Below are 27,265 nucleotides of genomic sequence, written 5' to 3'. Positions count from 1 at the left end.
TGATTATCTTGAATCTGATCTAGGAGTTATTTTCTGAGGAGCAGGAATTTCTTGGCTGTCGTTTCTTTAAAAGGAAAAAGGAGTCAATTTTGCATGAGGCATCAGTTCTCCTAACTTTCCCAGTCACTTCTCCATAGGACACCTCATCTGGCATAATTTCTTAGGATCAGGAGGTTAGGGGGGGCAATAATTCCTCTGATCTGAATTCTGCCAGGGCATGTATGAGTAGTTTTACAAATCAAGGACCTAAGGTTCTCATGAGAAGAGGAGGAGGGGATTTAGCAATACCAATACTTTCACATAATTTCAATGAACATGCTTATGTTTTGCATGTTATATGAACTTTTTCCTTGAGAAAACATACCTGTGACTCCTTTGAAGCTTTAAACAAAAGGCAAATTGTTTCATTTCTCATAATTTGTAATGCAATTGTAATTTGTAATAAAATTTGTATAAAATTCATCAGTTTGAGCAAGCCACACGCCTACCTGGTACAATACTGTTTGTGGTCACCTTGAAGCTGGGAAGATTTCATTAAATAAGTTACCTCCACCAGTAATGACTCCTTGAAACACTGCTTTACTTTTTTCGCCTGCCAAGGTAAAAGACAGTGAGCTGGAGTGCCCTTGATTTAGAATCACGGAGTGGTTTGGGTTTGAAGGGACCTTCAGAGGTCATCCAGTCCAACCCCCTGCAGTGAGCAGGGACATCTCCAACCAGATCAGGTTGCTCAGAGTCCCGTCCAACCTGGCCTTGAATGTTTCCGGGCATGGGGCATCCACCACCTCTCTGGGCAACCTGTTCCAGTGTTCCACCACCCTCAGCGTAAAAAAAAAAAAAAAAAAATTGCCATTATCTGGTTTATGCTTCTTTAGCAGGAATTTACCAGTGGTCAGAAGATGCTGTAATCTCCTTTTCTCTCTCATTTTAGTGATGTTCACATACTGATTTGGCTGTGAATTAACTGCATTTTCTCTGAGCTTACCTTTGTTCTCGCTCTCTTACAGCTCCTGTTTCAATGGAGGTACTTGTGTGGATGGGATCAATTCCTTTACCTGCCAGTGTCCGGTGGGGTTCACAGGACCCTTCTGTCTCATGGAAATTAATGAGTGTGATTCACATCCTTGCCTGAACAAAGGCTCTTGCGTGGACAGCCTAGGCACATACCGGTGTATTTGTCCTTTGGGTTACACTGGCAGGAACTGTCAGGTGGGTGACATTTTCTTGCCTGTTTTTCCACAACACGCTGCTGTTTGAAGTGTCTGACAGCAGACGTGACTGGGTTAGATGTGAGGTACCAAACACGGCAGAGCTCTTGTTCCTTCAGGTCTGGTAAGAGGTGGTTGGCTTGTTAGCCCCAGGAAGAAGTCGTCCAGCACTTCTAATAGAGCAGATGCCCCTGTTCGGAACTCTGGAAACTGAAGTTGTCTGTTTGGAAGGAGGAGAAAAATGCTTGGTTATTTATGAGGACAGGTGTTACTGGAACTTTCTAGATTAGTTTTCTTCTAAAATGAGAAACAGCTGTTAGCTTTGAAAATGGCTGCATTTCATCTGAAACATAAAATTGTCCTGACTGAAGGCAGAGTCCTGTACTAAAAAAAAGAACAACCACCAAGCACACACAAAGACTAAAACCCCACTGCTTTAAATGGCAGAATATCAGTGTGATTAGCAGGACCTTGATTTAACTGTTCTGTTTTATACAGTGTAGTTATTCTGGATCGATTGTAGATTTTTCTTTTTTTTATTATTTTTTTTTCCCCAGAAGAAGCCAGAGAATGTTTTTGGGCACTAACTGATGTGCTTGTCCTGTTAACAACCTCAATAAAAAGCTCTAGCTTTACTTGCAGACAAGTAATTTAGGCAATTTATGGTTTTCTACAGTTGAACATAGGAGCTGCAAACCCATACTCTAAAGGACTGACTCGTACCTATTAAACACTTGGCATATCACAGTGGAAAAAGAATGCTTATTTAATTTTTCAAATCAGAGCTTTTTCTTTTTCTCCTGTGCTTATCAAAACAACAAGAATGATTTGAGACTATTTCTAGCTTTGGAACAGTAAACACTATATTGGCTTTCTTCATAAGCAGCCTTAGTGCTGCTATTTAAAAAAAAAGTAAACCTGTTAATTTCTGAAACTACTGGAGAGCACAATTTTGTAAGGATTTTGGAACTGTCTTTCGTGCCAACGTGTCTTTGTAAAGCCATGGGTGTTAGAAGCAGCATTTTAGTGGCAGTGGGGGAGGTGCTTTTCCAGAAGTATGTTGCTAGACATTAAATTGTCAGGTCTGCTTCTAGGTATTGCTAATGGAGGAAGTGAATGCAAAGTAGTGAAGTGGTATAAAAAACAACCACTCTGCTACCCTAATTATGCATTCTGGGCACAGCACTTAAACCTCATTGGGAGAATTAGCATTGAGAGTGATCGTGAAGTACTGTGAAGTTCAGTAGTTCCTCTTCTGTTATGTTTGCTTTGTTTTGACTTGAGAAAAGGATTAATGTTCCTGCCCCCAAATTAGGTGTTGTGGATTCTCAGAAAGTCTGCTTCGTGTTCGGAGAAGCTTGATCATAATGTATTACTTGTTATAAACAGGGAGTCAGAACTTTCTAAATTTATAAGTACTATTCAAAGCTGTATTGGAGAGATTTATAGATTACAGCTACACTGTAGCTCTCATCTTAGTGGTAAACTGGCTTGACCTAATTAGCAAAGCTAAATAAGCAGCACAAAATCAGACAATGATTCATAAGTTATAGAATTTGCATGTAAAACAGTCAGCTACTCATTACAAATGCAGAAGCAAGAGGCTCGGTATTTTTCTTCTTCACGCTCAACTACATGTGATAAAACTTAATTCCAAGTTTCTTTTTGGTTGCTTGTGAAAGCACAGATTTTTCTGCTGTGATCTTTGTGAGGAGACAGTTTGCATCTGAAAAGCAGAACTTTCTGCAATTGAAATTGCATTTTACAGCCAAAATTCTGTAGTATGCACTTAAAAAACCTCAACCTTCCCTCAAGTCAGCTTGAAATCAATCAAATAGCTGCACTACTTTGAAGACTTAAGTGCTCAGAAAGGAAATGATGGTTAGTGGCTGGTTTATATTAGGTCAGACAGTTATTTTGGGTCTTCACTCCACTTTCATATTATGATTTTTTGTGTTTTAGTCTTTTTGTTTGGAAACTTTTTTTTTTTTTTATATAAGGAATCAAGAAAAGCAGTATACTTTGGCCCATCTTCAGTTCATAGAACAGTTGTGGGGTTTCAATTGAATCTCGGAAGATGGGAGAACTCAGAGAGACCATACTAGAGCAAATGGGGCCAAAAGCAGGTATGGTGAGCTAATGACAAAAAGGAAAAGCAGAGATCAAAATGTGGAATACATCAGTCGTCCTCAAAAAGCAGTGAAGGTGGGAGCAGTTTCAGAGAAGAAAGAGTACCTGCTACTATTAATAGCTGGAAGCCTCCCATTAATGTGGGACTAGAAGCCTAGTCTGAGATAAAACTGAATTTTCTCAAACCCAGCCAGCCAAAGATCCCTCTGCATAGCAAGGTGTGAGGATCAGCTTACTCTTGAAATGGTGCTGCCACCTGGGGTTTAGTTCTCTATACATTTGCACTTTCCTAGGCATATAAGCTCTTGAGCCTGTCAATGAAGAACTTGGCTTAGACTTGGGAAATACAATCCTTCTTTCCAGTGCCACACAGAACCAGCTTTGCAGAGCTTCCTTTCTTTGCTTCTTGAACTTACACTGTGAGTAGTGTTTCGTACAGCACTTGCCATATATCATGTTGTGGTTTTTTTTCTCTCCAGGCACTTATGGATCTGTGCAGCAAGTCTCCCTGTAAGAATAAAGGCACATGTGTCCAGAGTGGAGTCCAGACTCTGTGCGTCTGTCCATCTGGCTGGACTGGTGCTTACTGCGATGTGCCCAATGTCTCGTGTCAAGTGGCGGCTTCACAAAGGGGTAAATAAGCATCTGTGCTTTAACTGAAAACATTTCCCCATGCCTCATTTATCTGCACCTCCTTTCCCCGTACGCCTGTGAACACAGCATGCATTGGAAATCCCAGAGAGCTTTGCCTCTGGGTGGGTGATCATGTCCACTTCTCAGCTAAGAAACTCTTTGCAAGGTTGTATTTGGGAGTTGAGGCTTTCCTGGTTCTCTCTGACATAAGAAGCTTGCTTTTGCCATTAAAATATTAGAAAAAAAAATTAATATTTAATAAACTCTCAGTCCACTGTTTTACATGGACTGCTTTTTTGGCTATTTATGCCTTTCTACTAAATCCCAGGCAGGCCTGGTTTAAGACATGTTGTCCTTGTATGAGAAAGATGTCCTGTAACTCATGATCTTTGTGTTTCTGTGAAAAATGCTGGCTGCTAAGTGAGCTATGTAGCGATATGGATAATACCATGGCCCCCCAAAGTAGTAATTTCCTACTTCAGATGATGCACATGTAAAAGATGTGGGTTTTAAGTTAATTTCTTCTTGGAAGGTGGCTTGTAGCCCAGGCTGATGGACAGTGTCATGCCATTTTCAGTCCAGGAAATCCAAACAGATGTACTGTTGAAAGAGAAGTGTCAAGCTCCAATACCTTTTGCAGACTTTCTAGGTACAAATGTTAAACCTTTGTCTGGCAGCAATATCACTTTGGAGATGTGTGTTCACCAGCTAGTGGTAAAATAATACAGCAATACAGGTAATTCATGTCAGTGTGGATGCTGAAGATCCAAAGAGGGCAGAGCAGTGACTTCATTTAGAAGCTAGTTTTGGTTCTGATAAACTATGATTTAAGAGTAACTCTTCAATTTTTCAGTTTCAGGTTTTCAGTTTGTTGGGTCTAGGGTATGCGTTCCTGGGCTGAGCTACCAACATTGGTGGCAAGCGTGTTCAATTTCTTCAACTTTGTTTCAGGAGTCACAGTGGACCAGTTGTGCCAGCACTCTGGTCATTGCTTCAATGTTGGAAACACACACCACTGTCGATGCCAGGTGGGTTACACCGGCAGTTACTGTGAGGTGCAGCTGAATGAGTGCGACTCCAGCCCCTGCCAGAATGGTGCTACCTGCCGGGATCACCTGGGTGGATACCAGTGCGAGGTAATGCTTGGGGGTTGAGTAGGAAGAGATCTAAATATTGAGGGCATTGTAATGCAAAGGAATCAAAAGAAATCAGAAACACATGCAAGTGGTAGAATATCTTCAGAAAGGGGATAAAAGCAACCTGCACCTGGAAAGAATTTTTAATTTAGCTGTGGCAGAAGCAGTGCTCCTGAGAGGTTTTTAAGACTGATTTAGAAGTGTTATGGTAAGGAGATGTGGATGATGGGCATTTGAATTCCTTGCCTCTTTGGAGACAGAGTTCTTACCTTGAAAGATTTTTTTTTTTTTTTTTTTTTTTATCCGAGGTGTGGTTTATATTAAAATATATGTAGAATGCATTAAAGGAATGTTGTATTCTCCCTATTGGACAGGCAAAGTATCCCTTGCCTCTCAAGATGGGAGATGCCTTCCACTGCTTTCTGTTTCCTACAGCTGATGCAGAGAACAGTGTAGGCCGTGATATTATGGTGTATCAACCTTCCTGAGCTTTTCAGAATGGTAGAAGTTCGTGCGCAGGACAGGAGGAGTTTTACACAAACCTTAAGTCAAAACTACTAAGCCAGTCTCAGTGCTGAAGGGTGTCAGGATTTGTTCGCTATATTTTGCAGGAATAAAGTCACTCAAATTCAAGCATGCAGTGTGCTGTCGAGTAGTCACACGGTCAAGTTGTGTGCTTAAGCTGGCTGGCTGTGCAGCCCTTTAAATCACTTGCAGTTGTTGAGCTACAAAGGCAGTCATAATCTGTCCCACTGAGGGGTGGTTTGTCTGTGTTAGCCTTTCTCAGATGTCTGCTAATCTCTCTGTTAGGAGAAGATTATTCACAATTATTTTTACACTGGCAGTGCGTGCCTGGATACCAGGGTGTCAACTGTGAATATGAAGTGGATGAGTGCCAGTTTCAGCCCTGCCAGAACGGAGGAACATGTATAGACCTCGTCAATCACTTCAAGTGCTCCTGTCCGCCAGGAACTCGGGGTATGAAGCTCAGCAATTAAATGAATGTTAGAAAAGTAAATTTTCCTTTCTGACTACTGGTTTCGTGACTCAGAGTCTAAAGGGAATGCATTATTATCTTTGAAGAATGTTCCCAAAGTGCACTGAATCCCTTGAGATACATATTTTCTCTTTAAAAATAAATGCTGGGATATTTTTATTTTTTCTCTTTTTTTTTTCCTTTTTTTTTTTGTTTTGTTTTAAAGGAATAGGTCACAACGGGGTCCTTTGGGACCTTTGGGTATGATCCATCTTTGGCAATGAGGATGGACTAGATTACTGTTAAGGTCTCTCCCAACCCTGCCTGTTTTGATATAGTAAATCCAAGGTTTCTTTTTGGCTAAGACACTATGAAATATACAGAAAACTTGCTTAATTGCAAGTGTCCTTGCATAATTTCCAGTGTCCTTTACTTGTTTAATTTTTGGCCCTGCATTGTCCTCTCTCCTGGAGTCTTTTGTGGAAAAGGACTTCAGTGCCTCTAGGCTAGCTTCAACTGTTTCAGCAAATTTAAGCTCTTTTATTAAAAGCTCTTTTTAAAAAGAAAAGTCCACAGTTACGTAATGGTGGTTTTCAGTAAGTACAATTCCACAGCTTGTTTAATGTAGTGTTTCTTGAAACCTTCCCTTCCATTTCCCTGTTGTAGCTGACCTGATAGCCCTGGCTTCTACCTTTGAAAATATTAAAGATTGCACATTTTAACCCATCAGTGAATGCTTTCTCACTAGACATTTTTTCTTAAGTTTATTCTTCAAGCCAGTTAAAGATTTTACATTCTTCTGAACTTATTTTTCTTCCTGAAGTGTCTTCTCAGTGTAGGCAAAATCTCCAGATGTGTGTCAGATAGAACTAAATTCTTCATTCATAAAATAAATTTAAGTAAAATTACAACATAATCTAATATATTTGCCTCCTGCCCATGCATATTACCAGTGTGGCTGTTGGCACATCTCTGCAGTCCAGATAAGTGTTTATGTTATTAATGTATTGCTCTTAATTTGGTCCTCCAATTCAAAAAAAAAAAAAAAAAAGTTGCTTCTTATGTCTCTACGTTGAAGTGTGTATTTGTGTCCCATATTCTGCGTTGCCAGAATTTCTGTGTTGTACTAAAGTACCCACTCTCCTTCAAATGGTTTTGAATGTATGGCTTTTAATTCTTCACTCTTTATTTGTTGAGATTAATTACTTTGGAGATGTGAGAAATTTTTGTTTGTAAATGAAAGGAATTAGAAAATATTGATATAATTACTTGTGATGTCAAGACTTAGCTTTTGTCCCTGGCCCAATTTGAGATGAATACTTACAGTGGTAGCATCCTCCGTGTTTAGGTGAATGGCCTTACTTGCTCCAGATCAGAAGTCAAACTGCAGGAGTGGCATGCTGGCCAGGAATCTGTGCTTTATCACAGTTGCTTTTCTGTTGGTTTGTTGTTGCTTGTTTTAATGATGTCACCGCAAATGCTCTTTGCCGAGCCTCAGGGTTACCGCCATGATGAATGGTGGGAAGCTCGCAGCCTCGCAAGGGCAGCGGGGGACTCTCCGGCTATGTTCAGTTGCAGGGCTAAATCAAGTGCATCTTTCTTTCATTTTGTTTTCGTTCTGTGTTTTTAATTATGCCCTTAAATTAAGTCAGACACGAAAGCTGCTAAATACCAGTATGACCTACCGTTGAGAGCAGCCTGGATCTAAAACACATGCTCCCTAGGTCTGATCTGAGGCTGATGGGCTGCACGGGGTATGGATTGCGTTCAGCTGGGATCTTTACCTCTTTATGTCGGGGACTGTGTGTGACGTGGTCTTAAAACTCGATAAGCAGTGTAGGAAACAAGGCCATGACACCATATGCTCAAAGTGTTATTTTTTACTATCTTGACAGGCCGTTTCTGTGAGGAGAATGTCGATGACTGCATTTCAGACTCAGGAGTACCCCGCTGCTTTAATGGAGGGCAATGCATTGACCAGATCGGAGGCTACAGCTGTATTTGTCTCCCAGGCTTTGCAGGCGAGCGATGCGAGGGAGATATCAACGAATGCCTCTCTAATCCTTGTAACCCTCGTGGAAGTCTGGACTGTGTTCAGCTGATAAATGATTATACATGCGTCTGTCGTAGTGCTTTTACTGGTGAGTAGTCGTAAACATGCTTCCAGTTTCAGAGTACTATCTTGAAAAATGGTCATTCTTTCCTTTTCTGGCAGTCATGTTATCTAGTCACTTCCCTTTACAATATCTGATTGTTTCCCTACACCATGTCTCAGTTTTTAAACCAATCTTTCTTTTAAACCTTCCAAGAAATTTGGCTTCTAGAACTGTCTCAGACAAAGGAATCTCCTGAGATGCTTGGCTGCCAGGATTTTTTTTCCTGTGGTACTTTTCTCTCCTTCATGATTTCACATTTCTGGTATTGGAACTGTAACTGTTCACGTGTCAGCTTCTCCACAGCCTTTTCTTTTGCAAAGCTGCATATGAATTTTCTCTGTAAATCAGTGTCATGGTATCCATAATTAGCTTTTGGCCTCATTTTCTACTCCTTGCTCCCTTTTTTCCTTACATTGGTGATGTGGTCAGAATGGAATACTCTGTGCGTAGACAGACTGTACATTCCTAGCTTAGTGATGTGATCCTTCCACTGTCCAACCTTGGATCACAACTGTAAGAATTTCACACTGTGCAAATTTATGTCTCACTCTCTCTAGATCTCTTCTTTGTTAGTATTGCTGTTGTTCTGCTTTCTGCCTCCCACTGGGCATAAGTTTGGGCTAATAGTCTCCAGATGTGTCTTAACTTTCAGCTTTACAGTTTCGATGTCAGTTTAACTTATGTATTCAGTTTTTCTCCATTAAAACCTTTCACTTTCCCTGCTTACCAGTGACCTTCTCTGTGTGCTCTACCAGTAGTTTTTGCTCTCTCTTTTTTTTTTTTTTTAATTTAAAGATAATGATTTTCCAGTAAATTTGTGATTGTCAGATATGAGGAAATCACAAAAACATACATTTGAAGAATTCACATAGTAGTTTTTGAATCTGTTACGTAGGCTGACAAAAGTGGTTCCTAAAAGAGCGACGTAGGAGGCAAGCGGAGCTGGGCTAGCTAGTGGGACACTGGCGCAGGTCATCACATAGGTTTATATTTAAGCCTGTCTGTTAAGCTTGCTTTTATGAATTGTGCCTCATGTTGCTTCTGGCTTTCATGGAAGGATTGCTGGAACTTGCGGCGTGGGGAGTGCAGACCTGCTGCACCCTAGGAGGAGCAGAGAGAGCTGCTGTGTCTCAGACATGAAATCTGTCTGGAAATGTTAGGCACAGAGGTGAAACATGCTTCTTCCTCTAGCTGTTTGTCTTCTGTGCGTTCCACATTGACCCTTCTGCTTGGGAGGGGACGGGGTGGCTTTGCTGTGGTTTGCGACTGATAGGATGCCAGAACTCTGTGGGCCATCCTGCTCTGTCTGCTGCTGTCTGCGAGCAGTCAGTCTTGGCTGCACATGTGTGGAGACTTCTGTTAACTTCCTAGGGGGTCCAAGTCGTGCTTAGGTCATTCTCATCTTCTTAGTCTAGTGTCAGAGTTTCTTGACTCTGGGAGCTGCTGCAAATGCTAGTTGTTGCAGTGAGACTTCTCTGTCTAGTTGATCACAGAGTCTGCTTGCTTGTCCTATTCACTTGTGTCGCATCTGGTCCTGAGAGTTGTTCATTCATGTTTAGAGTGTGATTTGCGTTTGGACTCATTGAGCATCTCCCAAAAAGTCAAGAAGTCTTAGGAACCCCCAAATTGATGTGGTACAGCACCTTCAGCCTCTGTGCCTGAATGACTTGAGGGTGACAGGAACAAATTCTGTCTTTGTGCTGGGTTGCACATATTCTTGGGGAAGCAGACAAGGTGGGCTCTCCCCAAATGCCCATTATGGATTTCAGTGTTGTACCTTCCTTTACTGCTACTTAGGCAGCTACTTAGAGAGCATGTGTTGTCTGGAGAGGTGTGCCCTGCCTGCTCTGAGGAGAAGGTCTCACTGGAGTGTTTGACTCGTTGGCTATTCATTGGAGTGTTTTGCTTTGTGATGGCTTTTTGGTGCGCACAGACACACACGTTTCTCTGCTTTCTCCCCGTGTGTCTACATCTCAGGTCGTCACTGCGAGAGTGTAATAGATGTGTGTCCCCGGAAGCCGTGTCAGAACGGAGGTACCTGTGCTGTTGCCAGCAATATGCCGGATGGGTTCATCTGCCAGTGTCCTCCGGTAAGCACCAAATCCTGAAACTGAATTGCCTGCCTCAGCTGTAGAGTTCTCTGGCTACAGTCTCATTAGTTTCAGTGGTCCCCTGCAGGTGAAGGTTATCTTTTCTGTACTGCAAAGCTGTGTCCTTCAGCACTCTTTACCCACATCCTTTAGTTTGTCTACTTAGCTGGGAAACCCAGGGCTTCCAGGTGCCCTAGGAGAGTGATGCTGCCTGTTGAATTCTCCTGTTGAGGCAAGATAGCTGGCTTTTCTGTCTTAAACCTAGCATTAAATTTTGACAGGTTTTTTTGCTATCCTGTGTGCCCTGTGCTTATTGCAAGATTCCCCTTGTTTGTGGCTCTTCTAAGTTCATTTCAAAATGTAACGGAGCCATGTAAGTTCCTAGTTTATCCCTGAGGCTAGATCCGGAAAATCCTGGCTCTTGCAGTGAGGCTAGAGGAGCTATGGGGGAGAAAGGGTTCACATGCGACACCTTGCCTCCAGCCCTCAGAGCACTGAAGAATAAGTTTGTGAGCCTGGTTGTTTTGCATTTTTTTTTTCCCTGTAGGGTTATTCTGGAGCAAAATGTGAGTTCAGCAGCCACAGTACTTGTGGACAAGTGAAATGCAAGAAGGGGGAGCAGTGCATCCAGACATCTTCTGGTCCACGGTGCTACTGCCCCAAGCTGTCTGTGGGAGAGGAGTGCCAGACAAATACGGGTTGTGCCAGTGCCCCCTGCCAGAACGGTGGAAGCTGCCACCCTCATTCTCAGCCTCCCTACTATTATTGTCAGTGTCCTGTTCACACCCAAGGCAGCCAGTGTGAACAGCCTGTAACTTTCAGTCCAGAGCCCCGAGGATGTTTGGATTCCCAGTGTGCAGAAAAAGCAAAAGATGGCTATTGTGATGAAGACTGTAACACTCATGCCTGCCAGTGGGATGGAGGCGACTGCTCCTTGACAATGGAAGATCCTTGGGCCAACTGCTCCTCTTCATTGCGCTGCTGGATGCTTTTCAATGGGCAGTGTGACGAGTTCTGCAACACAGCCGAGTGCCTGTTTGACAACTTTGAATGTCAGCAAAATGGCAAAACGTGCAAGTAAGGCTTGATCCTGAGAACGGTTTCTCTGTGTCACTGATCTATCTCCTGCTAGTGCTTTCAGTACTTGGTACGCTTTGTGCCTGCTGCTCCCATCTCTTCCATTGTTTCTGTTGCTGGTCCTTGTTCTTGCTAAAGGTTTAGCATCAAGGAGTTTCTGCTGCTTTGTGTACATTTTATCTGTTTTGGGAAAGAAGTTCTGGATTTTGTGTGCTATGAACTAAGCTGATATCCTGAGCAATGGTAATGTGTTAACCTGCTTGATGGATGTGCCCTGCTTGCTGTGGAAATGTAAATAGGAGGCATTTCACTTGTACTAGATTTTAATAGTGCTGCCTCCTATCCTGAATTTCACTCTGTACCAGCAGTACCAGTATTTTTATCCCAGCTCTATTCACTATCTCTGAATGTGTTTTCCAGCTGTGATGATTCTGCCTTGGTGAGGCAGGAGGTGTTAGAGCTTTATCTTGGTAAACAGAATAAGCAGTTACCTTCCACTGGTACCAAAATTGAACCACATGTTCTTGGGGTGTTCTGTGCTTCCTACTTCCACCCTGCCAAATTGCAAGCTTATACTGGGGTTATATTTCTTCTCCTTATATCCTGAATTCAAGTGTTATTTTACCTCAAATGATTATGAAGAGTTTGAGGCCTTGGCCCCTAGGCTGTGGGTATTCTGTACAGAATGTTCATGTCCTGTATGCTGCCTGTAACCCTTTCGGTGTTCCAGGTATGACAAGTATTGTGCAGATCACTACGCAGATGGCCGCTGTGACCAGGGCTGTAACAGTGAGGAGTGTGGCTGGGACGGTCTGGACTGTGCTGGTGACAAAGCTGAGAAGCTGGCAGAAGGAACCCTAATCATTGTGGTCTTGATGCCCCCTGACGAGCTGCTGGGTGATGTTCGTAGCTTCTTGCGCACTTTGGGAACTCTCCTGCACACCAATCTGAGAATCAAGCTGGACTCCCAGGGAAACCCCATGGTATTCCCATACTATGGGGAGAAATCAGCAGCACGGAGCCGACGATCGCTTGTGGTCATTCGCAAGCACAGAGAGCTAGAGCAAGAGGTCATTGGGTGAGTGGATGCCTTTGTGTTCCTCTGGCCTTGTTATGCTGGTAGGTGTTTGGGGCATTCTGGACTTTCTAGGGCTGTAGTCTGGTTTTTATGAGGAAACATAAAGCTATTGCAAGGGCCGAATTCAGTGCTGGGGTGGAAAGATTAACTTACAAGGCTGCAATTTAACATAGTGCTTTGGGAAAAGTTTCTGTTGCTGACTTCTGTGCCCTTTCTCTGTGTCTCTGCAGCACCAGGGTGTTCCTGGAGATTGACAACCGTCAGTGCGCGGAGGATTCGGAGCAGTGCTTTCAGAATACAGAAGCTGCTGCAGCTCTGTTAGCTGCTCAGGCCATCAAGGGCATGTTACCCTATCCTTTCGTGTCTGTCCAAAGTAAGTAACTGCAGAGCACAAGTTGCTTGTGCAAACTTGGGCTTGCAAAATTCATGCTCGGATTATGATCATCATGTTACTATGTCTCGCTGTTCAGTATGGTTTCTGGGAGCTGACTCACTCATCCTCAGGTATAGAAGTATGTATGTGCAATATGCTTATTCTGCTCTGAGGGGACATCTGGTTATTAAGGCAGGGCATTTCAATGTGGAGCCCAGTAATTTTAATACCTGTAGGAACAGTAATCTCTCGTATGCTGGAGCAGTATGCCACATGCTGCAGTGATCTTGTTTGTGCTAAAAACGGTTCATGTGCTCTAAGCCATGAATTCAGTGAACAAGATGTCATTAGAGAGAAAGGATAGGGGGCATTCCTCAGTCTGCCAGATATTTTCTCCTCTAATGACACGTAATCCCTTTGATTTCTGCTCCTCTCTCCTTCAGTCTGAGGCTCTGCTCCAACCTCATACTGGATTGGTAATATCACTATTCCTAGTTGGGTCGTGCTCTTATCTTTATGTAGATCAGTTCTCTTTACACTTACTCAGAGTGACTGTCTTCGGCCAGCAGGACTCCTGAGGAAGAAGCAAGATCTTCAGTTTGGCAGTCATATACTCTAAAAAATATTTTGAAAAAGAAGATCAAGGGAAGCCAGAAAGACAGGATGTATTCTTACAACAGTTGCTGCAGAGCCTAAACTTCCTCAAGCCTTTGCTCTAAATGCATCACAGTATAGAGACAATACACTCTCTGTGGGGGAGACTCTGAGTGAGGAAAAAAAAGTAGCAGATGGAAGATCATTGTCTCCACTTTGTTAATCTCATTGTGTCTTAACTGGAATTTTTAGGTGAACCCTTGTTGCCACCAAAGACCCAGTTGCTTTACCTACTTGCTGTGGCAGCTCTGATCATCCTCCTGATCCTTCTCTTGGGTGTGATGATGGCAAAGCGAAAGCGCAAACATGGTTCGCTGTGGCTCCCAGAGGGCTTTATTCTGCGCAGGGATCCTAGTAATCATAAGCGCAGAGAGCCAGTTGGGGAAGATGCTGTTGGACTCAAGTAAGTTTGCATTTAGGCCACTAACAGTATTTATTAGTGTTAGAGGATTTTGAGAACATCTTTCATTAAAGGCACTTAACTGCCTTTTAAGATAGAACTACTTAGGCTATTTCTCTAAATTTTAATACGTCTGTTTTGGACAGAAGGACTTTTAATTAACTGTAATCTATAAAATGCTAGTAAGGAATCTGATCTCCTGGTTATATTTGGTTTTCTGACACTGTTTAGTTCAGCGGTTGGATGCTGTGTGTATAATTTCCTTCTGGAATAGATGAGACATTTTTAGGTTTATAGGTGACAATGAACTTTTAATACATCTAGCTGAACATGTTAAAGACATGATAGAGAAATGTAAAGTTTCAAAAGAAGAATCCCATTTATGCTTTGTGACATTCCACTGAATTAACCCAGTTTGCAGTTGTAAATGCATTTAAAGCAACTGCTGGCTGCCTGAGATTTCTAATTTCTTGGTCCCTCTGTTTGCAAGCCGCCAGACTTGCAAGCATCCCATACTTGGTCTCTGCAGGCTAGTATAAGTAGCAGTAGTAGCACCTGCTCAGCCTACAAAGTGATATTCTCATTGTTTGTTAGAAACCTGTCAGTCCAGATACCGGAGGGTAACCTGGCAGATTCTGGACCAACTGAACACTGGGCCGGTGATGGTGGACCTCAGCCAAAGAGAGCAAAGGTAAGGAGCTCCAAGACTTGAGTATCACCTGAAATTGAAACTGCTAGTGAGGAAAACAGCTATCTTAGCTTCCAGAGTTTGCCCCTTGCTCAAAACCTCCCTTTGCTTAGGGATTTGTAATATAGAACTAATGATATCTGAGGAGCAAGTCCTCAGTTTAACACTGCCACCACAGGCCAGTAGAGAAACAAGGTACTTTCTGTTCCATTGTCCCCTCCCTACCCAGGCCCTGCTGCATCAGAGGGAAGAGAAGGTTAATGGCAGTGTCATGTCTTGTAGTTCAGGCCTGATAACATATGGTGGGAGTGTGAAAGCTGAGAATGCCAAGCAGAGGTAAATGGAGGCTGTCGTTAGCTTAAAACAAAACAAAAACCAAAGGAAAAAAAAAACAAAACAAAACCAAACCCAAAAAGCCCCAATAGAACTAAGACCACCACAAGAACTTCCAGTGTCTTTGGTTACTTGATGAGCATTTTGAAGTAACTGCTTATTTCCTGTGCTCAGTCTGAAGATCAAGCCTTGCTCCCCGAAGGAGATGAGCAGATAGATCAGCGCCAGTGGACACAGCAGCACTTGGAGGCAGCAGATGTTTGTGGGAGCACATCGCTTGCCCTTACACCACCTCAAGCAGATCAGGAAGTGGATGTTCTGGATGTCAATGTCAGAGGGCCAGGTCAGTATCCTGAGCGTCCACGTGTTCTGCCAGCCAGGCACCAACCTCCCCTGTCTTCAATGGCTGGGACTGCTAACCTTTAAAAATTATATGGAGTATACAGGAACACCAGCAGAAGTTTTATGGTACTCAAGGAAACCTCCTGTGCACTCCAGAAAAGAAAGCTGGAGAGATTGGATTGTGGTCTGTAATACCACGTAACCAGGAGAAAGAGTTCACTTAGCAAGCACCTGTAGGAACTACAGCTGTAGAATCTCCTTTCTAACAGCACTTGTCTAAAATATGTTGTCAGAATGCCATTGTGGCAGAAATTTGGGATGCATAGTTGTGCTGGAAATAACTCCCAGCTTCTTTAGCTGGATGACTGCAGAGATTTATGCCAGACTTCGCTTAGGACCAACTTAGCAGGGTTTATACCTGAGGTGTCTGTTCTCTGGGGTGGAAGCAAGGATGGCCTTTTCCTGAACAAGATGACTTCTGGCAGACAGTATACCCTGATCAGCACTGTGTGAGACATCTGTGCTGGAACAGAGCAGCAATGCAGCAAGCTTGGTGATGATTTTTTTTTTTTTTTAATTATTCACTGGTTTATATCCCCAGCTTACAGTGATCAACTCATTGAATTCGTAACACAACTGTGCACTTTGAAGGAGTCTCCTTTAACACACGCATGCGCACACAGGCTTGCTCTCTTTCCATGTAAATTTCCTTCGATGTGTAAATGTAGCGCCAAGGCTGTGTAACCTGGTAAGGATGGGGTGGGTCATCTGGTAATGCCTGATTCCTGTGTTCTGAGAGGAGGGAGTTTACCAAGAACTTCATCCTGAGCGGATGAGCTGCAAGCACAGCTCTTGTTCATATGTGGAGAGGTGATTGTGATGATATTGCTGCAATTGCTTTTTACTGCATTTTGTGGGAATATTTCCATGCAATTGAACGATGACTGGACCCATTCTCTCACTTCCCTTCTATTGTCTTTTCTGCTCATTGACCCGTTAGCTCTCCCAAATGCAAAGCACAGAGAAGGAGGGATTTCTCTATAATGAGTGTGAGAACATAAACCATCAGTTTTTGCCAAAGTTAAGCTTTTCTTTACTTTCTCTATTGAAGCTTCTAGTTGTGTGGTGGGGTAAAAGCCTTCCAAGTATAGGCAATAACGTTCTTAAGACTTCAGACTGCTTATTTTCACATTTACTCAAAGCTTTATCCAACAATAGCAATGGAATAGTACTGACCTGTGAATTGCTTTCCTGCCATTCATATGCAACTGTGAAGCTTGCAGCAAGCTGCTGTAAGCTATCCCCCTCTGTGGCATCAGAAGCAGGCAACTGACTTAAGTCAGGGGAAGAAATAGTTTTAAAAATCTGAGAAGCGTTGGAATAATGGGTTAGTAAGGAGGGGTAGGATTCCTCACAGTTAATGTAGCTATTCATCTACCCTGGCAACCTTCCTCTTCCTTTGCAGGCAGAGGGAAGAAACAGGCACTTCTGAGAGACAATTCATCTCTGTCTCAAGCAGAAGTCTCCGGAAGATGAGATGGCTCACACTCCTGTAATGCTTCGCTGCTTACAAAGGGTGTTGAGGCTGACTGACTTGGGTGCAGGTGTTTAGGCTGGAGCCCTCTGAGGCTGGGTGTGTTAGATCCTGGCAGCAGGTCCAGGTGGCAGGTAGAACAGTAGAGATCTTTTCTAGAGAGAGGAGAGGTAAGTCAAATGCATCAATGTACCAAGGAGTTGTTCCCTCTCTTAGTCTAGCACCTTCTCTGGTCTCTTGAGTTTAGAGGAATCCAAGAGGTCCAGTCTCCTACAGAAATATTGCCTAGAGACTTTGCCAGGGGGGTTCTTTACATCCCAGCTTTCAGTTTATTGTGCCTGTGGGAGTCCTTAAGTTGTACCTGTCTGGTGAACTTCTGGCTTTACCGTCCTGCTCAGAGGGGGGGTCTCCTTGAAAGACAGCAAACAGAAGAGTTTATAAAATGCTACTGCCACCTTTGTCTCCCGATGCTGTTCTTTCTGTGTCCCCCACAGTGGTGAGGACATTCTTTTCACTGGAGTTATTGTGAGTGTGTAACCAGGGTAATGCAATTATAGGCATAACTGGTAACACCACCTATAATTAAAACTGATTAACTGTCCCTATTCTATGCCCCTCTTTTTCAGTTACTAAAACTTCAGTGCTTCAGACTGGGATTTTCCATGCTGTGTGTCTGTCTCCAGCTGGATCCTTTTGGATTCTTTTCCAGCTGTTTCAGAGAACAAGCTGGAAGGAGGAAAAAAGACATTGTGTCCACGGTTTTTTTTTTTCTGGTAGTTCGTCAAGCACTTAATTGTAATGGTCTAGCTGGATGTGCTTTTTGCTAGCTTTGTAAAAGTACCCATGTGTGGCCAACTTACAAAGCTCTGAAAAGAGCTGCACATACCTGAGAGACTTTTTGGAGGGTGGCAGCTAGTTTTTCTAAGGATTTAATGCATATTACAGCTATGTCCCTGTGGAGCAGCTAGGCATGGTCCATCCAGGACCACTGCAGTGACTGAGAAAGCAGGACTTTTCCTGCAAGTGGTTTTTCCCAGGGCTGTGGCACTGGAGAAAAGGGAAGTTCTTTCTGTGCTCTGCCTTTCTACTCTTTGTGTCGGGGCAGTACGGAGGAGACCACAGCCTGACTTGCATACTGAGAAGTATTCTTTTGGGACAAGGAAGCAGAGCCAGCAGCGGGAGGGAGAAGCACAAAAGGAGGTATAGCCTTGGACGACAGGCAGGAGGGTCTGTAGACAGTGCTGGATCTTGGAACCGAACCCAGGCACACACGGCAATGCTTTGCCGCCGTCCAGCAAACCCTGAGAAAGCAGCTGGGTGAAAGCCCGTGTCCCCCGTGACTGCGTGCCGCTAGGAGGAGCGTCCGTGCTGCTGCTGCCAGCCTGGCTGGGGAGCGGAGCTGGAGGCTGCGGGTGCTCGACACTGTTCCCTGCGGTAGAAGATAGATTTCTAGAAAGTTTTTGGGACTGCCCTAACATAGAGAGTCAGGAAAGCCTGGTGAGCAGAAGTCAGAAAGTGAGCCAGGGCATTAGAACTCTTGTGTGTTACTTTAAATAGATCTTTGCCTTGGTTATCTGCACAGAATCCCAATTCTGTCAGAACACCGAAGGGCTCATGCACCTCATTCAGTGCAGATAGTGCACTGTAGATTGAGAGGTGTGCAGGCAGGGAAGCTGTGTCTGTAGGGTCCAGGAATGTCCCCTGCTTCTCCATGGCATAAATCAGGCAGTTGCTGAAAGATTGCCTTGAATGTCTGCTGGTGAGTTATGCTGGAGAAGCAAAATTTGTGTTTACCTTTGCAGAGCTCCGCTGGGGTGCTTAGCGCAGAGTGTTTCACTCCTGGTGCCATGTTAGTCCCTCTTACTTTCCACAGGTGCCTACAATGTGTGTGGGGTAAAGCAGTAAAATCAGTAAGCAAGCATTAGCATCTACAGTTGGACTAGTTAGGTAATGAATATGCTGTAAAGTTCAGAGTGTGCTGAAACTGAAGCACTAGGCATTTCATAGGTTGCTGAAAATATACTGAGATGTTTCATTAACAAGGGTGAAAAAACAGCAGCAGGAGCTAGTCTTCCCTCTTTGATCAGCAGAGAGAGAGGGAGGTTCTTTCAAAGGAGCTAAGTTAAATCAGAGATCCAGAGGAGCCTTTCCTCTTCCAGTGTCAATGGAAGAGTCTTGGTTGGATGAATGATCCGAGCCTCAGTTTCACCTTTGTGGATGTCCCATCAGTGTGAGCCCATCACTGCAGACTTGTGGTGAGACAAGTATCTTCCAAAGTACTCACACTGTGGTGAGTCTTCCAGGAAAGTGTAGCTGTGGGCAGTCCGTGCTACGATGGAGGAGTGCATGTGGAACGGAGCATTGTGCATGTGTAGGATGCTACTGGTACGCCAGTGAATAATACTGGATTAGATCCTGTTCCATGGTCCCTTCCTACGTGGTGTACCCCTGTGAAACTGCAGCGTGTGCTTGGTCAGTTTGTCTAGGGCTCTGGTCATGGATGTTATTAAAAGCAAAATGAGATGTTCAGGCAGTCGTACTGTGGCGCTTTTCAGCTTCAAGTGCTTGACTCGTAACTTCAGGTTCCTTTTAATGAGTTCTTTGGTGTGTAATAAGTATAAAAGCCTTTGTCTGCATTTCTCTTCACGTTACTATCTGCAAAATGCCACCAGTAGTCAGTGGCTTGTTGTCCAGTTATTTATGTCTGTAAATGGTTTCTTTTTCCCGGGTATGTGATTAGAACATCTGTGTGAATAGCTATATATGTAGTCATCTGAAGTCTTTGATTTTCATAGCCTTTGCTTCTCTTTAGGAACTTAGCTAGTGTTTATATTTGGAGGAAGTTTTTCACTTTAGCAGTAAACGTTTTTTGTTTTATAATGATCTTACTTATTTGAGAAGTGTTTAAGTTCTGTTGGGATTGCAGTGAGTATTAAAGTCCTGCTTGGAGGGAAAAGAAATCGCTAACTCTGTTGGGCTTTAAGATAAGAGATGACATCTGAGTTAAAGTGACTGGAGGGATTGTCTGTACCGGTAGGCGCTGAAGGGGAGAGGATTGTGTGAGGGTTTCCTTTCCTTTGCTGTCACTGTCAGGTTACTTTGATAACGTCTCTTCTGTTGCAGATGGATGTACTCCGCTTATGTTGGCATCTCTGCGTGTGGGCAGCTCCGACATTAGCGAGGATGATGAGGATGCAGAAGATTCCTCAGCAAATATAATAACAGATCTGATCTATCAAGGTGCCAACCTGCAGGCCCAAACGGACCGTACTGGGGAGATGGCACTGCACTTAGCAGCCCGTTATTCAAGAGCAGATGCTGCAAAACGTTTGCTGGACGCTGGCGCGGATGCTAATGCACGGGACAACATGGGACGGACTCCCCTGCACGCAGCCGTAGCTGCTGATGCCCAGGGTGTCTTCCAGGTACTGCAGTTGAAGAACCCCTTTTTGAGTAGCTGTGCTCTGTAATTACATGAGCTTGCTCAAGCTGCACTCTATTCACTCACAGCCTTGCTCTCATGCCTTCCACAGCGTGATGGCCGGGCGAAACTATATTTTTACATCCAGTTTCTTCAGGTATTCGTAGCTCGAAGAACTCTGCATGCATAAATCATCTGGCATGTATTTATTTGGTCTGTTTTCCTCTATCCTGTTATCTAGGTCTTTGCATTTCAGTGGTCAGGCTGCTTTTTGATTCTGAAGTGTCTCTTGAGTTTCTGCCAAATCCTCAGTTTTGTTCTGTAGTGGTATTGAAAAGAAAAAAAAAAATCTGTCTTCCCCTGTTGTCCAGATCCTGATCCGTAACAGAGTCACGGACTTGGATGCACGGATGAATGATGGAACAACCCCGTTAATTCTAGCTGCACGGCTGGCTGTGGAAGGAATGGTGGCCGAGCTCATTAATTGCCAGGCAGATGTGAACGCCATAGATGACCACGGTAAAGGGAACACGACATACTGGGCTGGGCAAACATTTTGTCACGGCGCGAGCAAGGAGGAGCGGGCTTCTGCTCTCCTGGAGTGTGGGCTGCTTATAAATTCTGTAGCTGGATCAGATGCTAGGGTCTCCTGCAGAAGTCCTCCCAGCAGTAACAAATTGCAGGCTGCTGCACAGTGGCTTGGTTAGACAACACTGGAAGAGGAGAAGAAATACGGGGTTGGATATGCTGGGATTTTCTGGACTGCAGATGTGACTTTGCTGATAGATTATTTAAAAAAAAAAAAAAATAAAAATCCCAGTGCAAGTGCTGAAAGTCTCATTGAAGCTTGGTGATTTCCCAGGTCTAAATGTGACTTCAGGACATGCTCACATACTGCGAGCTGCATTGCAGTTGCTTTCTTCCGTCGGTGTACTCTGTCCATCTTAGTGCTTTAGAAAATAGCTCCTCGGTTTGTTAGTGAAGGTGTTGGATTTCTCTACAGGTAAATCTGCTCTTCACTGGGCTGCTGCTGTCAACAACGTGGAAGCAACACTAGCGCTGCTGAAAAATGGAGCCAACAGAGACATGCAGGATAACAAGGTACAGTTTGGATGTGCTAAGTACAGCTGTCCTTCCTTTTTGCTCTTTGAAGTGAGCTAAGTTCAGATTTTCTGAACTGGATGCTCAGTGTAGGTCTTCCAAACCCAGACTGTGACTGGAACTCTCCCCAGGTGCTGGATGTAGTGTAGGATTTTTGATGTGGGAGAGCAGTTCTCTTGTGTGGCCAAGTCCTGGGCATTAATGTTGTCCTGCTTTCCTTGCAGAAAAGGAATGCAGTATGCAGTCGGGGGTGTGCGAGAGCACCAGGGTGAAGTGCTGCCAGTGTCAAGCAGCTGGATTCTGGTTAGCAGAGAGCCAGATCTGGCAGTACAGCAGCAGTCATGTTTCCAAGGACCTCAAGGCAGGGTGGATATGAGGGAAAAGCCCTTCTGTTTGAGAGACAGTCTGCACTCTGCAGGCCTCCTGTAGTTTCATTGTTAGTTTTTGCTGTGTCTTAGTCCTTGATTTCTTTCCTATGCCTAAGAAGGATTTGTTTTTTGGATTATTATATATTGCCTTGGATTTTAAAGCTACCAACAAACTGCTGTTCTTCGCTGGGCTGTTTTAGCCCTTTGTACCTTTCCCTCATAGGAGACAATGGGAGAAAGGCACCAGGTGCTTTCACAGCTCCTCCAAGGACCCACGGCAGGATAATGCCCTTCCTGGTGGGATAGTTTAGCCCATGTGCTCCACTGCCATATATGAAATAATCTCCTGTAACCTGCCTTTTTCAATGGGCGTCTCTCGGGGGGGTTGTTCTTGGAGACAGTTAATGCGACACTACGTTAAACAGTGCTTCCAGGTGTTGCCGCGCTGTTAAAGGGAGTGTTAGCTGTAAGTCAGTCCCCCCACAGTGAAGCCGCTAACATACTTATTCTCTGCCTTTTCAGGAAGAGACACCGCTCTTCCTTGCTGCTCGGGAAGGCAGTTTCGAAGCAGCAAAAATCTTGCTGGACCATTTTGCCAATCGTGACATCACGGACCACATGGACCGCCTGCCCCGAGATGTGGCCCAGGACCGGATGCACCACGACATAGTGCAGCTTCTCAACGAGTACAACGTGGCGCACAGCCCCGCTGGGCACCCCGGCGCCATGCTGAACTCTGCCCTCTCCCCGGTCATCTGTGGCCCAAATAGGTCCTTCCTCAATCTGAAGCACGCTTCCTTAAGCAAGAAGTCACGAAAACCGAACGCCAAAGGCATCATGCCCACAAACCTCACCAAAGATGCGAAGAGGAGAAGGAAGAAGTCCCTCAGTGAGAGCAAAGGGCAGTTTTCGGAGAGCTCAGTGACCCTGTCACCGGTTGATTCCCTGGAGTCGCCCCACGCTTTTGCATCCGAACCAACATCGTCTCCTGTGATGCCGTCGCCGGGGGTGTTACACTCATCGCCCAGCTCACTGCTGACCGCTCCGTCGGTGCAGGCCGCGCACACAATGTCCTTCTCCAACCTCCATGAGATGCAGCCCTTAGGACGTGGATCCAGCACCGTGCTCCCATCTGTCAGCCAGCTGCTTTCGCAGCACAGAACCACCCCTCCCAACGGCGGGCTTGGCAGGCTGCGGCCAGCCAACGTTTCCACCGAATGGATGAACCGCATGGAGGTGAACGAGTCCCAGTACAACGAGATGTTTGGCATGGTGCCGCAGGTGATGCATTCGCACCCCAGTGTTTCTCAGCAGAGTGGTTTGGTTCAAGCAGATACAAAGCACATGGGAGTGTCCAGGGAGTCTCTGCCCCCTATCATGACTTTCCAGCTGGTTCCCAAGGGTGGCATCAACCAGCAAGCACTGCCGCAGCAGGCCCAGTCAAACTGCGCTCAGAACATGGCTGGTCCTCTTAGCTCCATGTACCAGATACCAGATATAGCTCAGCTGCCCAGCGCCTCGTTCTCCATGGCTGCCATCCCTCAGCAGGACGGGCAGGTGGCTCAGACGGTCCTGCCGGCCTACCACCAGTTCCAGAGCTCGATGGGGAAGTACCCCACGCCTCCCTCACAGCACAGCTGCTACTCCTCAGCCACAGAACGGACTCCTAGCCACAACCGGCACTTACAAGGGGAGCACCCATACCTGACTCCATCGCCTGAATCTCCAGACCAGTGGTCGAGCTCCTCCCCGCACTCTGCCTCTGACTGGTCTGATGTGGCAACCAGTCCCGGTAACAACCAGCGCGGGCCAGCGGCCGCTCACATGACAGAGCAGCAGCGGAACAACATGCAGGTGTATGCCTGAAGGCTGGCCAAGGTGAAGCCCGATTAAAGCGGACTCCAGAACTCATGAAGGTCTTCCAGGATGGAAATGAAGAACCATTTAGTATCCAAGAGTCTTAATGAGCCCAGGCTGTTTTTTCCTTGGAAGGACTGTGGTTGCTGTAGGCTTGTATGCTTTTCTGCTAAACAGAGAACTGTAGAAGCTGGTGATGGAGAAGACCAGCTGGGTCACTTCTAACCACCTCCCATGCAACTTGGGTGTGATTGCTGCCTGCACTGGATTCTCCAGTCTGCTTTTAAATATGTTCCACCATTTCTCTGGGGAGACAGCTCTTCGGCTTAATGCATCTCGTGGTCATTTCTCCAGAAATTTAGCCAAAACCAGCTTTGTATCCTTATTATTTTGTTACTCCTTTTGTTACCCACGTAACCTCTCTCTGAAGCACCTTCTACTAGTTCTCCTCGAGTTCAAATTGCCTTGTCTTGACAGCTCTGAGCTGCACCCCCATTCCTAGACCCCTCCTTCCCTTGGCTGCTCTTGCTCAGCAAGCGAGCCTGGACTTCCCAGGACACCTCCAGGTCAAGTGACACCTTCTGTCAAGCAGCTTCACCCTTTCCTCTTCACGAGCCTTTGTCTTGTACAGATCCACTAACACCCCTTAGCATTCTCACTGCCTGCCCATCAGATATTATGAGATTATGTACACATATAGTCTTCTCTTAGGTCTTTTTTTTTTTTTTTTTTTTTTTTGTGGTTTGGTTTTTTTTGTTTTCTTTCCCCTCCTGAAAACGCTGGTCTGACCTGGTCTTCCGCCCGACATGGCCTGTAGGCACATCTCTCCCATTTGTATGTCTTCCTTGAGACACACCTGACCGTTCTGACACTACCCTCCCTGTGCCCCCCCATCCTGCCAGGTTTGTCCGTGACCACCTTCACGGGCTCCTGTGCGAGAAGAGATGCCCTACACCTAATACAGGCCTTTTGGGAAACTCTTGGGATGAGCACGAGTGTTTCAAAACCTGCTAACACAAGCTCCCAGCGTTCTTGCACAGTGCTCCCCTCCCCTCCATCCAAGGGTGGCTGTGTGTCCCGTCTTCCAGATACCATATGCTGCCTCTTTATGGTACTATCAAGAAGTGTCGGGGATGTCATTACATGTTTGCAGTGTGTGTCCCGTGTCAAGAACGGCGTCCAGCCCTTTGAAGGTGCCCCTTGTTGCTCCAGCCCAGGGGCAGGGCTGCCTTGTCTTCCCCTCCCAACAAGGAGGCTGCAGCACTGACTCCTGAGCACGCTTCCAGCAGCAGCAGCGTGCCTGAAGCCAGGAGCTGGGCGTAAGCGACAGACCAAATAGCTCAGAAACCGTTGCCTAACGCGGTTTGATTCACAGGTTTGGGGCTGTCCTCTGCTCTCAGCTTCAGCCTTTGTTGATATTTCCCAACTGAGGCGCTCCACGTGTTCTCTGCGATGGTAGCGCCGTTTGTGCTGCAGCTCCTCTGATATTTTTGGAGTTATGGAAGCCAGCTGTCGCTGACCTTAGCCAAACAGCCGCTCTTTCTGCTTTGTCCGTGAGAGTAATGCTTCCCTGAAGGGCTCTGAACCGGTCAGCGGCTGATGTGAACATTTCCGGGGATGGTTTGCTCCTACCTCTTCGGGGGAACCCTGCAGACACGCGTTCCAAAGAGATCGGGGCTGTCGGCTGCCGCCAAAGGACAGATAAGGCTGCTCCCCTCCAAGCAGCGACTGTTCAGCATCCTACCGTGTACAGTACTTTCTCTGATGTTTCTTTCCATTCTAATCAAGAGTAAGAGCTTTTTCTTTCGATTTGACTCAATGGTACATGAAGGCAGGGCCTCAGGAGGAGCTGATTCCCGGGGTCGTCGTTTTGGGCTGAAGTTTTTGATTCTGAAGTTACTGCTTTTTACGACGCACACAGCGTTCCCCGGCACGCTCACTGCAGTGTGTCCTGTGAAGTTTAGCTGCAACTGACTCAGATCTCCAGGCAGGAGCCCCCAAGCTCCTGGAGGTCTGTCCAGGTACACGTTTCACTGCAAATAATGAAGTGTTGCTACATCGATGCTAAAGAAACAAAGGGCTTTTCCTCGTTAGCCCCAAATAACCAAGTGCCTTTTTTTATATATGTGGCTGCCTTTTGCTTTCTGTGGAATGAAGCCAGTTTCGTGTCTGGCGTGTTAATACGATGGCCCTCTGCCTTTTTTTTTTTTTTAATACTTGTAAAGATGATATCTCCTTAAGGTGGTATTTTATCTCATAAGTTGTAGAGTAACCATTCACACAGCAGCATTTTCCTATATTAATAATGGAAAATATTTGCTTATTTTTACATTTTTATAAAAGTCTTTTATGAAAATAGTTGCTGCAAAATGTATAAGCAATTTTTATCCCCAGAATAAAAAGTATGTGTCCAGCCTCTGTGTGCTGCTGTTTTTGTTCGTATTCCCGGCTGTCGTGGCCGGGGCGCTGTGTTACAAACGGGTCAGCGGTGTGGGATAGCTCTTCAGACTCCTGGTAAGGGACGATTCATTAGGACCTCTACGGGCTGGGTCAGGAGAGAGCTTTTGAGGATCAAGGGTGCTCCGTGCTGTGATTTGGCAGCGCGCAAATCCCGCTGCTGAGCTCCATCCAAGAGAACTGTGCCTGGGAGCTGAAAGCAGCCCAGCCTGGGGTATAGCAGGAGGATTTGGGGTCTCTTGGTTATTTGAGGGGGCAGTGACCGGCAGCCAAGCAGCTGGGCATACTGGCAAGGACAGGAAGGGACTGGGATGGGGTCTTTTTGAAATGCTTTGAATAAGAGCTCTCGCTTGCCTGGGACTCTGGGAGCCAGGGCTATTGTGTGGCTTTTTCCCTTCTCTGACACAGGGAATCAGGGCTCCTCCCTGCTGTTTTCAGACTAAGTTTGACGTGAACAATTGGAGAACACATTGACAACGGCTACATTCCTGTGTTTTGAGCAGGGAGGTGCCACCGAAGCCCTGGGCTCTGCTAGCGCTCACCTGGCTGATTTCCAGCTCTCGCTGCCGACTTGGATGGAGCCGGTAGCTGAATTACAACTCCTGGCGGGGCCAAAGCTGCTGGGGGCATTTTAAGGGTTTAATATTCAAACAGCGCAGCTCTTTTATCCTCTAGTAGAGCCAGCTTGGCAAGCGCAGACCTCCGGGAGGCTTTCAGCCGTGTTCTCCCACAGGTTGCACGTCTGTGCCAGAGTTGAGCGAGGTCTGCTGTGTTTCTGGCACAGTTGCGTCAAGTTTGCCGGTGCTCAGGCTGAGACTTGAAACTGCGTCTCCTTGGGGACGGCTCATGCCTCTTCCACTGCCCGGGAGGATGAGGGGCTTGTGAAAACTCATCGCGTTGCCTCCAAATAAGCCTAATGGAACCAGTCAGGCAGGGAGCTGGGACATCCCTTATCTAACCGAGGAGTAAGGGAGTAGCCTCAGGCTCCTTTGGGGAACATTTTGTGGTTTTTCATAAAACAAAGATGGAGTCCTGTCTTCTGGAGGGGGTGTTGCTGTCTTTGAAGAGTGTGATCGGGCGGTTGATTGGCCATTAGAGTGGCCAATCTCCTCTGTAAGGTGGTTTAATTCCAGAGAAATGCAAACGGGCAGCAGCTGTGTTTGGATACAAGCAGGCTTTACCCCTTTGATCCCAGTGGGTGCCTCACAAACTGGCTGAGCCTCGAGAGGTCTCGGGGTGCAGCAGCAGCCTTA

At 45.5% G+C, this 27,265-nt stretch overlaps 1 protein-coding gene across 1 annotated transcript in view; it reads left to right on the top strand.

Moving 5' to 3' along the window:
* Window positions 1–25,968, top strand: part of NOTCH2 (notch receptor 2) — an 86,529-nt gene extending 60,561 nt beyond the window's left edge. Inside the window, exons 18-33 of the mRNA XM_086753111.1 lie at window positions 1,008–1,209; window positions 3,818–3,971; window positions 4,923–5,107; window positions 5,953–6,085; window positions 7,979–8,224; window positions 10,217–10,329; window positions 10,877–11,406; window positions 12,137–12,484; window positions 12,715–12,857; window positions 13,704–13,914; window positions 14,506–14,602; window positions 15,107–15,275; window positions 19,932–20,233; window positions 20,601–20,748; window positions 21,233–21,330; window positions 22,221–25,968. Coding sequence (XP_086609237.1) covers window positions 1,008–1,209; window positions 3,818–3,971; window positions 4,923–5,107; window positions 5,953–6,085; window positions 7,979–8,224; window positions 10,217–10,329; window positions 10,877–11,406; window positions 12,137–12,484; window positions 12,715–12,857; window positions 13,704–13,914; window positions 14,506–14,602; window positions 15,107–15,275; window positions 19,932–20,233; window positions 20,601–20,748; window positions 21,233–21,330; window positions 22,221–23,564 — 4,423 coding nt within the window. The 3' untranslated portion in view covers window positions 23,565–25,968. The remainder of the gene's footprint in view (window positions 1–1,007; window positions 1,210–3,817; window positions 3,972–4,922; window positions 5,108–5,952; window positions 6,086–7,978; window positions 8,225–10,216; window positions 10,330–10,876; window positions 11,407–12,136; window positions 12,485–12,714; window positions 12,858–13,703; window positions 13,915–14,505; window positions 14,603–15,106; window positions 15,276–19,931; window positions 20,234–20,600; window positions 20,749–21,232; window positions 21,331–22,220) is intronic.
* Window positions 25,969–27,265: the final 1,297 nt, after the last annotated feature.

This window comes from Chlamydotis macqueenii, chromosome 8 (assembly GCF_036417535.1).
Source record: "Chlamydotis macqueenii isolate bChlMac1 chromosome 8, bChlMac1.mat, whole genome shotgun sequence".
NCBI classification, from domain to species: domain Eukaryota; kingdom Metazoa; phylum Chordata; class Aves; order Otidiformes; family Otididae; genus Chlamydotis; species Chlamydotis macqueenii.
Note: the sequence above shows the minus strand (reverse complement) of the source record. Positions and strands in the feature narration are given on the sequence as shown.